The sequence below is a fragment of the Zootoca vivipara genome, chromosome 10 (assembly GCF_963506605.1).
Source record: "Zootoca vivipara chromosome 10, rZooViv1.1, whole genome shotgun sequence".
In the NCBI taxonomy this organism is placed as follows: Eukaryota; Metazoa; Chordata; class Lepidosauria; order Squamata; family Lacertidae; genus Zootoca; species Zootoca vivipara.
The window spans coordinates 25,935,109-25,947,748 of NC_083285.1; the positions used below are offsets into that span (position 1 = coordinate 25,935,109).

Genomic DNA, 12,640 nt, shown 5'->3' on the forward strand with positions numbered 1-12,640 from the left:
TGTCAGGAGGATAAGAGAAAAGTGCAGCTGAGGCCAGGAGGGCAGGCAGAGTATCTAGATGGCAAGCCTGAGGGAGGAGAGATATGGTGTGAAAACAGGCACCCACAATTTGTTTAGATGCTGTAGGCACTGCAGCAGCACAGCACAACCTGATTGGGCCTCCAACACTGGACATGAGATGATGATGATGATGATAATAATAATAATAATAATAATAATAATAATAATAATAATAATAATAACAACAACAACAGTCATACCTCGGGTTAAGTACGCTTCAGGTTGAGTACTTTCAATTTAAGTACTCCGCGGACCCGTCTGGAACGGAATAATCCACTTTCCATTACTTTCAGTGGGAAAGTTCGCTTCAGGTTAAGTACGCTTCAGGTTAAGTACGGACTTCTGGAACCAATTAAGTACTTAACCTGAGGTACCACTGTAATAACAACAACACCCCGCCCATCTGGCTGGGTTTCCCCAGCCACTTTGGGCAGCTTACAGCACATAAAAAATTGTAAAACATAGACATAAAAAATTTCCCAATACAGGGTTGCCATCAGATGCATTCTAAAAGTCAGATAGTTGTTTATTTCCTTGACATCTGAAGGGAGGGTGTTCCACAGGGTGGGCGTCACTACCAAGAAGGCCCTTTGCCTGGTTCCCTGTAACCTCAATTCTCGCAGTGAGGGAACCGCCAGAAGGCCCTCAGAGCTGGACCTCAGTGTCCAGGCTGAACAATGGGGGTGGAGACGCTCCTTCAGGTACACTGGGCCAAGGAGGTTTAGGGCTTTAAAGGTCAGCACCAACACTTTGAATTGTGCTCAGAAACGTACAGGGAGCCAATGTAGGTCTTTCAGAACCAATGTTATATGGTCTTGGTGGCCACTCCCAGTCACCAGTCTAGTTGCCGCCTTCTGTATTAGTTGTAGTCACCGAGATCCCTGCAAAACCCAAATGGGCCCATATTGGCAGTGGTGGCAGCAGACAGCCACATTCCAAGTGGTGGCATATGCCCTGTGGCAGCAGTGGCAGGCAGAAGAGAGACCATCTACTGTATAGTGATGTTGGAGAAGTGCCATGCTCATTATATATAGGATAGCAGCAGCACTGTTTGGACTCTAGACAAGATGAGCAGCTGTCGGGAATGGATGAAGGGTTTGGGCCAGCCCACCAGTTCCTTCTTTCACTCCATTTTATCTTCGGGGATTAGTTTTTGGGGGTTTTCAAGGGCACTCCATGGCCTATTCTAATACTATATTGCTTAAGGGTTTGTTGCTCCTCTGGCCTGTTGGTTACACAGCAAGCCACTGCTACCAAGCCACAAGTAAGCTTCCCTCTTACTGCCACCTCTGATCAAGCAAGTGTTCTACATCAGTCTCGGCATAGAGATTCAATGGTTTCTAGCTTGCCATTCAGTACTGCTCCTACTGCTGCCACCCTGGCTAAAATGTGGTTGTGCAACAGGAAGAAAGTGTCACATTTACTCCTCTTGTGATGAGGCAGTTGAAAGATGCTGCCAAAAATACCAATATGTTTGATACCATTCAATCTGTCAGGGCGAATGTCCAGCCTACCATGGTTTCTCCTAATGTGCCTTCCCCACAGCCTTCTCCAGATTCACATGCTGTGGCAAGAAGGCAAGTGGGACTGCAAAGAGGATGTTGTTAGGGTTAATAGACATTTTTTAGGATCCCATATCTTTAACCAAGAAGATATTAAGAAGTTGTTTCTAACTAATGTATATCTATAAGTGCTATCTCCTAATAGTATTTTATGCAATGGTGATTTTAAATTCAGCTTGTAAGATTACAGACTCAGCTTCTAATATTGGGTGGCTAAAAATAGATTTAGTGTTACGTATACCGACCAGAAGTATAAAATATATGAATGTAGTCTTGTATTCATATAAGGGCCACAATGCCCAAAGAAAAATATATAGTCATCTACCTGTAAATTATTGCTTGTGTTATTATTGTCTGTTATTTATGTCTGTTACCTTTATTCTCTTTTGGGGCAGTATATATTCTGTTTTATATTCAAGTTTTGTATGTTTGTTTCTAATATCCATCAGAGAGTTTATACAGCTTCTTATAGAATTTAATTTCATATACAATCTTCCTTTAATACAAACAGCTTTAATTGCTGTTTTTCAGTGCTCCAAATAACTCTCAACAGAACTTATTTCCTCTGTTTAATTTGCTGATTTGAGCTATAATCTGCTATCAGCTTTTCTACTTCTGACAAGGACTGAATTAGATTTGTCATTGATGTACAGTTATGTTTTATCATTGTTTAATTTCATGCCTTTTATCTTTTACCTTCTTTTATTTTTATGTCAGTGGTTCCAAGGCTAAATCATATAATAGTGCTGTCAGAGAACACATTTGCATTGTGCTTTTAGTTAATTTCAAAATGGATAATGACATATCACTTATACAAATTTAAGCTTATTACTTTGTTTAAGACCCAGCTTCTGTACTTGATTCCAAAATTAAACAATATAAGGGTCTCAAATAGAAAAGGCCATTCCAGCTTATCAGAGGCCTTTTCAGCATCTACATTTTTATTCTATTCTATTCCATAATAAATGTGGAAGAAATGACTCCTCTTACTCTTTGGTCCATTATGTGCGATGAAAGAATGTTGAATATTCTACAGAGGCTCGAAGATAATGCTGTATGTGACAAGAATTTAACCTGTATAATTTTCGCTTGTAACCAGGCATAGCAAAATCATGCGTTAAATGTGTTAAAGTTTAAAATTAATAAAACTTGGCTTCCATCTGCAGTGACCACCTGCTACGTTTAATTACCAGAAATGCACTGCCTAGGCCTATAGATATATATAATATGTAGTCCTGGTCCCACTGGGACCGTAGGGGTTATAGCTATAGTAGATCCACTGAAATTAATGACCCTAAGTTAGTCAGGTCCATTAATTTCAATGGGTCTACTCTGAGTATGACTAACATTGGACACCCCAGGCCCATGGGGTCACGAAGAGTCGGACACAACTAAACGACTAAACAACAACAAAAAAAAATTTTTCCTGGACTACATTAATATATAGCAAACCACTGTCTAACAGTGATACTGATACATGTTTTGAAATATTTCCCACTATTTCCAAAGTTTCTCAGAAATTCTCACTCAATTCTGTTGAAGGCTCCAAATAGGACACATTTAGAAAGAGCAGAGCTTTTTGTTTGATAGTATTGGTGTTTTGCATTTTTGAAATTCGTTATATCTGCTTATAATAAAGGAGTGTTGGGGAAAATGCAGCGGGGGGAGTGAGTAAATATCCACTTCGAAATATAGCACTGTCAGTTTTAAGGCATGAATCCATTTGTTGTTTCTGCAAGAGTAAGGAGTGATAACCAGCTGTGCCCAGTTCCCAGAAGAAGGGACTTCTGCTTTCATAACTGGGCTTCTGCCACCTCTCTGCAGCCCCCTGCACATCCCCAAAAATTGCTCTGGAGAGTTGGCAGAGATTTGAAACCAATTGAGAGGAAAGAAAAGTTTGTGTGAGCAAAACTTTGCTCACACAAAATTGACTCTCATCTGTAGATGTAAGTTTCATTAGCCCATTCAATAATACAGACATTCAGTTTTGGGATGTATATTTGCCACCTCTTCAAGGTGCGGGCAAGGTGTGTGTTGGTGTATGTCTATATATGTGCTCAAGGAGAAGGGTTTTTTGTTCTGATTTTAAATGAGCGATAATCTCAGGAAAATCTTGAGATGCATACTGTTTTCGTAATGGATGTTATATCATTTCTAAGTGGGCTAATGTCCAGTTGATAGTCTTAAACTGTACTCCCATTTTCCTAAACTGTAATGAAGTTAGTTTTTCTCTTTAAATTTTATTCAATATAGGTATTAGTGATAGAACAAAAAAATGAAGATGGAACATGGCCAAGGGGTCCCTCAGCTCCAAAGTAAGTTATTAAAACAAATCAGTGCTTCCCGCAACATGGCTTATTGGATTTGCTTCTATACCCCAAAATATTGGTTTTGGAAACAGTACATTCATGTTAGTAATATATGCCTTTCCTTGGAAGAACAAGAATTATATTCTACAGGTTTATGTGGCTGGTAACTGTTCAGATGTCATTAAAGAGCATGTATTTCTGTATACCTGTGGTTAAGTCATTATTGCAATATTAGGATTCTGGGCTAAATATGAATAGATTCTTTTATATGGGAAAGATGTCAAAACTAACTAATCATTGCTTATGTTATTGTCCTTATGACCTTTTTAAAAAAATACTATGATTATTGATTGTCTTCCGTCTTCTGTCTTCTGTCTTCATTGTATTACAATAATAGGATTGAATAAGACCAATCCTGTGACTTATTGTATTTCTTGGTCACATTCTATGTCCATGGGCATACAAAGCAATGTACAGAAAAAGCCATAACATATTAAATTACGATATACAGAATATAGTTAAGGAGGAAGCTGGCGAAGGTCACTTTAGGAAGCATATTCCTAAACGGGTTATTATCCATTTCCCCCAAGGGTGCCTGGAACTGGCCACCATCACCACTTGACATTATTTATTTTTAAAAATGGTATGTTAGAAACAGGTCCATTTTGTACATCTGATAGGTCTAAATAAAAATGTGGCTTTTAAAAGCCCAGATTTCACTCCACAGTATGAATAGAAGGGCATCTCTTGAAGTTCAGTATCTACTTGTATATTTTGAGTTTCGTTTCATTATTTACTTATTATTTAAATAGAATGTTAGTGTCCTAAAATCTTTAGTGTTCTAAAATAAGCCCTTTTGCTCCAATCAGTATATCTTAGTAAAGTACTAAAATATGCTTTAAAATATTTCATATAGCAGCTTCAAATAATTTTCATAAGGGTAAATGTAGCAAAAAGAACACCCCACTTTCTAATTAAATACTTCAAAACATACCTATATTGCCATGTGATCCTGCTGAAGGCAAAAGGGAGAAAAGGAGAAGAAAATTCAAAAGATGTTGAAGGAGGCGTGGGGGGCGTGGGAGAGGAGAGAGAGTGGAACAGTTTCCTTTTCTATAGAAATGCTGTAAATATAAACTGAAATGCAGAAGCTGATTCTGCATACTGTATCTAGATTCAGATTAATAGATAGCAGTTGTATAAGCATGAAGATGTGTGAGAATAATTGGTAAAATTGAGCAAGTTTCCAAATTCAGCAGAATATGCTGCCAAGCAAACTTTGGATGCTTAAATACTTCCCCTAAGTGATTGAAAGCAATCCGACTACAGTACTTTTAAGATTGAATGCTTATAGCTACAGGTGAAGTACCTCTACAAAATAATGTTTAATATCTGTAAGAATTTGCCGTTTAATATTTACATTTTCAAAAATCCTTCAAAACTTGAATCTTTATAGCGAAAGTTATATATACTGTATTTGGTGTTGGTATTGAAATACATTTGGAGAAGGTTACAGTAGCCCGCTACTATGCTGTGTGCTACATTATTCATTTGTATACTCAGACAAATGAATAAGACAGTGTTCATCTGGGCGTAATGATTCTGCACTGTGCAGTATACCCATTCTAATCTAAGGGAAATTGCACCCTAGAACAGGGGTAGGGAACCTCTGACCTTCCAGATGGTTTTGGACTACAACTCCCATTGACCCCAACCAGCACAGCGAATGCCCTGGAATGCTGAAAACTGGAGTACAACACATCTTGAAAGCGGCCACAGTTTCCCACCCCTACGCTAGAGGGGTTATCTGGTTAGCCACCAATGGTTTGTCGGTTATGTGACAGCTTAAATCTTGGATTCCATAAAATGCACTTTTAGCAGTCAAAAAGTTGGAGGGAGGAATTCCATGTAGCACTGAGATCATTCCATCAGCGCAAGCCTTTTGGGTTGCAAGATGGATCGATCTTTCATCCCTGTGTGCTGTTGTGGGCGTTTCCCTGACACACACATTTTTGGGGGGTGGGGAGAGAGGCGAAAAGCCCAGTTGTGCTAGCCGAAGTCTTTGTGCTAGCTTCCACTAGTGGGACTTGTTAGTTGAATCTGGTCCTTAAGGCACATTATTGAGCCATCCTACTGAAGGTTAGCAGGTTTGAATCTGGGTCTGGTCAAACAGGAGTTCCATGCATATTATTCATTTGTATACTCAGACTTGAATTCCATTGTGGGAAAAGGTGGGATATAAATGTATTAAATAATAATAAATAATATGTCAGTACATCAAAGAGAAGAAGCCATTGGGCCTTGCTTCAACATGTTAGCTATTTTTAGGTGCTAATATTTTGTTGTGCTGCTGCTTTGTTACAGGCAATTCCTTACCTAGATGCCAGACATGTGTACTTAAACATATTCAGTCAGCTTTTGTCTGCATTCTTCAGATACTTCAATCAGTCACATCACTGATGAAAGTTGTTTTAGCTCTCTTTCCATGTTGATAACTCATCTTAATTCATGCCAATTCTTGGGTGTTCATATATTCTTGTTTCGCTATTCTTTTTAGTTGTGTGACCCATATTTTAGGTTATGTTATAGGTATGGAATTGTTTGTTACTTTTACATTTTGTTTAGCTCATAATTGAAGTTTTAGATATTCGACTAGTAGTAGAAGTAATGGCTTGTAATGAATTATTTACACTTTATTCCACTCAGTATGAGATTCCATAGTCACTTTGGTTTACATTGAGGTCCTCCATTGCTATTAGAAAACAGATAAACAGAGGACTCTCAAAGAATAATATTAATTGTGAAATGAAAAACTTCTTCAGAAATATCTTTAAGCAGTAGCTTAATCAAAGCAAAAAAAGAATTAAAAGTTTTTATTTTCAAAAATATCCTGATTAAAGCTTTTTATTCACATGAATATTTACTTTATTAAATTAAACATTTTCATGAAGTCATGGAGGGCATACACTCTCTTCAAAAATTAGTTTTACTGTTAATTGTTGTTATATTGACAACAAAATCAAGAATCCTCCAATCTCTTTGAAATCAATAGGAGTTCAAACACAACTGGTTTAGTTGGTCATTATTCTTTCTGACAATGGGTATGCAAGATGTACTCATATCCTAATATCTATGCAGTCTCATGTAGCCAAATACTTTTCTTAAATACTTTGCTCCTGGGCCATCTAGCTAACTCTTCTGAGGATGGGATAGGTAGCTTGGGGTAGAACATAATCTTTTTGCACATAGAATAACCTAGGTTCAATCTCTGACATTTCCACATATAGCTAGGAAAGGATCTGTCTGGAAACCAGATCTAATTAGTCTATGCAATGATGCGCTATGTGGGCCATTGTCATGACTCCGTTTAAGGCAGATTCCTACGTTTCTGTAATAATTAACAATATTCAAATTAGCTTCTCCTAATCTCGAATATTTGGACTGTTGAAGTCAGTAACTCTTGGATCCAATGTTCATTTTCCAACCTTCCACATGGAAGGCTGTTAGAAACTCTTTCCTTACGTCAGGAACGACTCCATACCAACCTGTATATTTTTTCTAACTGCTTACTACACTATTGAATTATATTGCATGGGTAGTCCCAGGACGGCATGTTCCTCACAGCCTTTAACCAGGCATATGCATGTAGCACGGGGCTTGTAAATGTTATTCCTTTTTTGTAATTCTATGTCAAAGCTAAAAGCTGTGCTCAAGACCCCCACACCCCCGCCCGGTGTCTCCTCATGTGTTGGATTTAATGTAAGAATTAATGTCAGATAACATGAAGGAATCATTCATTATGAAACCTTACCAGTATTTGGTTATGTCTCATTTAGCAGGACTGAAGTTTATTATAGGCCAGAACTCTTTTAGTGCACTTCATTCTAAGGCATACTGTGTTTGCTTTCCTTTTTGTGGATTTAGCAATTGTTGAGGACAACAGATTGTAACTGGCAATTTCTCCTGTTGGCATGGTTTCTCTTAAGTTCTAGCATCTGGTGACTAAATGTGAGCAAATTAGCTCGGTAGACTAAGATGAGATGATTCAATTTTGACATGGGATGTGATCCAAAATCCTATGTATACAGTGACACTGCTTTTATGAAAGAAAGTAAAACATTCACCCAAGTATTATTCATCTTATGTGTCTCTCAATGTTTGTGGTACATTCTCTTGTTAGCTGAATATGCTTTGTATGCCATGAGACCCATTCAGGCGTGGCTACGATTCTTTATATTGGGATCCTTTAATTGACTTTAATATATTTAAATCTTGCAAAAGCAAGCTTCAATGTCTGTATACCTAGTTTTGTCCTCAGTTTCCTCTTTGTTTTGGTATACAGACAAGGAATCTTGCTTCTGTGAACGTTGCACCCCTAGATGGATTGGAAGTCATAGAGATATATTTGACCAGCAAATTCTTAATATACTGCTTTCAGTAGTAGGGTAGTACCGTAGTAGTGTGGTTCTTCTATACAAATGCAAAAAATAGTAAAAAAAAAAAAAAAGACAAAACACCAAAAGACATTTCTTAAACTAGTTGATGTCAAATAAGCAGTGCTTTTTTTTCTGGGGGCATGCAAGGATACGCATACCCCTAAACATTTTGTGAATCTAGGTTTGGCCTCATTGAGGGGCAGTATTTCAGTATGAGTAGGAAAATGAGAGTACCCCTAAACATTTTTTAGAGGAAAAAAACACTGCATAAAAGTATACACATCAGAAAGCCGTTGTTCTTTTTTCACAAACAGAAAAAAATAGTAAAAACTATTTTTTCTCTGTTTGTCTAGAGGGGGGAAAGTAAGATATATAGCTATAAAATAAATTATCTTGGATTAGGGTTTTAGAATTACCTAAATATCTTCAGAGGAGGTGTCATAGCACAGTAATAGAAAACAAACATTTCATGCAGTAAATGCCAGGCTCCTGACACCCCAAGTTAACCCTTTGTCCCCAGCTTTGTCTCAGTCTGAATTGAGGGGCCCATGCCTGCTATTTTCAAGGGGAAGAAAGCTATTGGCAAATATTTTAGTAACTCTGGGATTAACTCCTTGGAATGAATCCTAACTCCTAGACCAGATGCACCAACAATGGAAGTGAATAAAAGGTTCCGTCTTCTGATTTTGCGATAGCTGACTGTGTAAAACTGTGGGTTAACTTGACCATGTACAGTTTTGTGGGTCACCTCAAAGATCCAAGAGTTGCCAAACTAATTGTGTGAGTTTAGCTATTCTCAGCTAAAACAATGTAGAATATTTCCATGCTGAGGTAGGGTTGTTTAACCATCCCTGTATAGCCACACATTTCTGATTAAAATAACCCCATGTGTTATTAGTCAGGTGTGCTAATAGGGCATTTAATGACCACAGTCAAAGGAAGTGTGGCACTAGTTCCATGATTCCTGGAGGCATTTGAGCATTGCAAACTACTTTGAAACTGCATGACATTTTAAAAGCAGATTGAGTCAGCATGGGTATCAGTTGTTCAGAAAGGTTGCTTGATCCCATACAAAACACCCCTTTGTATCCTCGTCATGATTTGTGATTAGAATGTTAATACAAAGTTGATGAACTAATCCAATGAATTATTGTAAGTGGGTTATAATTTCTGTATTTCCTTGCTTGCTCCCTCTCCCCCCCCCCGGCATGCACATAATTTTAATATATGCTTATCTATTATTGTCAGTTCATTTTATGGTGTGTAATTATTTAGGGGACCATAGCACATTATTACTATTTTTGTTTTTCTCCAAAGCTTTGTACTGCTCATTTCAGTTCTATGGTATATAATAAATTACATTTTCTTTACACTCAGAAGGGATTATTGCTTCCTATGTCAAAGTATTGTGAAGATTAAGAATATATTTGAAACATAGCTGTTAATTTGACTTTGAAGATGGAATTGATCGGAACATGGAAAAATAAAATCCCACTCCATACCAAGACATTGAAGGATTGTACTTTCACATTAAATGTTATTATTATTATTATTATTATTAATACCCTGCCCAACATATACAGCCTCCAACACATACAAAAACATAATAAAACATCAAACAGTATCAATCTGATCCAATATAAAAAGTCACAATAACTTTAAAAAAACTTATATCAAATAAAGCAACATTCAACGCTATCAGAATCTAATTATAAACAGTAAAATTAAACATCAGCAAATAATAATAAAATAAAAAATAAAATAAAAGAATTGTCCAGTAGCACCTTAGAGACCAACTAAGTTTGTTCTGGATATAAGCTTTCATGTACACGCACGAAAGTCGTGATGCACACAAACTTTCACTTGCCAACTTAAAATAGTTGGCAACAAAAAAAGCACCCAATGAATTTCAATGGGAATCTTTTGTAGGTGTGATTTGCCAGATGTCAGTCTTACATTTACTATCGATGTGTGACCCTCTTCCCCCAAATACGATTCTTATCTGTAAGAAATACAGATGAGACTTCTTGTCAAGGCTACAACATAGAGCAGGGGTCCCCAAACTAAGGCCCAGGGGCCGGATCCGGCCCAATCACCTTCTAAATCCGGCCCACGGACGGTCCGGGAATCAGCATGTTTTTACATGAGTAGAATGTGTCCTTTTATTTAAAATGCATCTCTGGGTTATTTGTGGAGCATAGGAATTCGTTCATTTTTTTCCACAAAATATAGTCCGGCCCCCCACAATGTCTGAGGGACAGTAGACCGGCCCCCTGCTGAAAAAGTTTGCTGACCCCTGACATAGAGGATACAGATGAGGACTGCTCCAAAATGTTGCAGTCTATATTCCATCACTTTGAGTATTCCATCCAGCCGTGGCCGCTCAGAACGCTAATGGCTCAAGTGTGCCTTTTCGTGAAGATTTATTAAAAATTACTTCCAATAATAAACTTGCATAATAAACTGCAAACATATGCAGAAACTACTATTTTATTTTGCAGTGGTCCTGATTTGCTTCGTTAATTGTAGGATGATGGAGGGAACTAGCAGGACCTGAAGTACAATGTTAACACTGTTCCCAAAACCTCTGAGAGGGAATAGTCTTGCTCAGAACTTCATTAAATCTGGAATGGAGGCATGTTTAGGCCTCTTTGTAAGGTTGGGTGGAGAAAGGTAGGCAACTTCAGAAGTGATTAAATGATTAAGGACTCCTTTTCTCTTCCCATCTTTCCCTGGTGTGCTAGTGTCAGAGGGCTGCCAGCCCCAAACCTGAGAATTTGCTAGCTGCTTAGTTAGGCAGTTTGGGATGGGAATATATGCAGATTTCCCTTTTTTCCTCCTTATTTTTCAATGGACAAGAGCATTTCATAGCTTAAAACGGCTCTCAACCATATAGTGGTTTGATATATTCTCACAGTCTGCCTACCTTATTTTCAATACACCCTTTCTTTGGTGGAATCTACACACACATATAAAAACTGTTCTGAAAATGCTTTTTTAAAAGCGTTTTTAAAATTACATTAAATTTTCCATAAGGCTCACTGTCACCATCTAGTGTCACATTGTATATTGCGCTTAAAACACACTTATAGCTGAGTCCTTTCTCTCTATGTGTAACTACTATCAGGATTCTTTAAACTCAGGTGGGTTTTTAATTTTATTTACAAACTTTGATACTCCTGTGTACCTAGAGAGTTCCCCAAGTATGTAGGAGTTACCATCTTCTTTTCATCCCATTTTCAAATGATAGGCCTTCAACCACCTGATTTCACTCTTCAAGGGAGTGGTTAGTGGTGATAGAAGTTACTGGCTAAAAAACAAACTTAGAACAGAAGAGCCTTTTTATGAGTGTTTAAAGAAAGAATCAGAATGTGGCTGTTCCCTGGATGTAACATTCTAAACTCTCTTGATGAGTGATTATACTTTATTGATAGAGGCACTTTGATAAGTTGGTGCTATTTATCTTTAACCTCTTTCAGAATGGGTATTTCCATGATATGGTAGTATCATCACTTAGTTCAAAATGATTGATAACATTTTGAATACTGGATACTAATATGTATAAAGTTTAAATCTTCTCATTGAAGGTGGCCTTTGTTCTAATTATCAGTGCTGATGTCATGCTTGGTGCGTTTTCATTGTGGATCATGGAAGGAAAACTGCACATTGACATAGGCCAGACATAATTCTTTTGACTAGGTAGCATACCAGGTTAGCTTAACTTTATGGTCCAAAAGAGCTGTTGTGCTCTGTTTGGGTTATACTATTTTGAGGAACCGGATTGTAGCATTTTACCTTTAAAAAGGATGAATCATAGAGTTGGAATGTTGAGGTATGTATAACCATCCTTTTGTGAACCTGTAGTCTTCTGTCTGACTTTGTTGCATGAAATGATGTTATATGTTTAGATCTTTCCCAACCATTGTTGGAGTTTATTTGAAATTGGTGCACTTTTGGCTTGGCTTCCTTGGTTAATAGTACTAAAATGCAGCTTCGTAGTATACATTTTCATAGTTGGTGTTTTTTTTTAAAAAAACCAAGACTTCAGCATTTCTTATATAGATAGCTGAATATGAAATGCTGTTTTGATCATGCTTTTTTAGTGTAGTGATGGTCATAAGTTGGCTTAAAATAGTGAATTGAACTGGTGCTTTAAGGTGCTGTTAAACTTGCTTTCAGAGTGCTTATTGTTAATGTACTGTTGCACCTTCCCAACTAATCTTAAAAATTATTAAAAGCGTCATAAAATAGTGACTCTTGCCATTAGGGAGAA

General features: G+C 37.4%; 1 protein-coding gene across 4 annotated transcripts in view; it reads left to right on the forward strand.

Annotated features, from left to right (window-relative positions):
* The window catches only part of USP15 (ubiquitin specific peptidase 15), a 54,754-nt gene that overhangs the window by 19,973 nt on the left and 22,141 nt on the right, over positions 1 to 12,640 (forward strand). For all 4 annotated transcript variants that reach the window (XM_060279632.1, XM_035126859.2, XM_060279633.1 and 1 more), the window contains exon 6: positions 3,876 to 3,937. In XM_060279632.1, the coding sequence (XP_060135615.1) occupies positions 3,876 to 3,937 (62 nt within the window). The remainder of the gene's footprint in view (positions 1 to 3,875; positions 3,938 to 12,640) is intronic.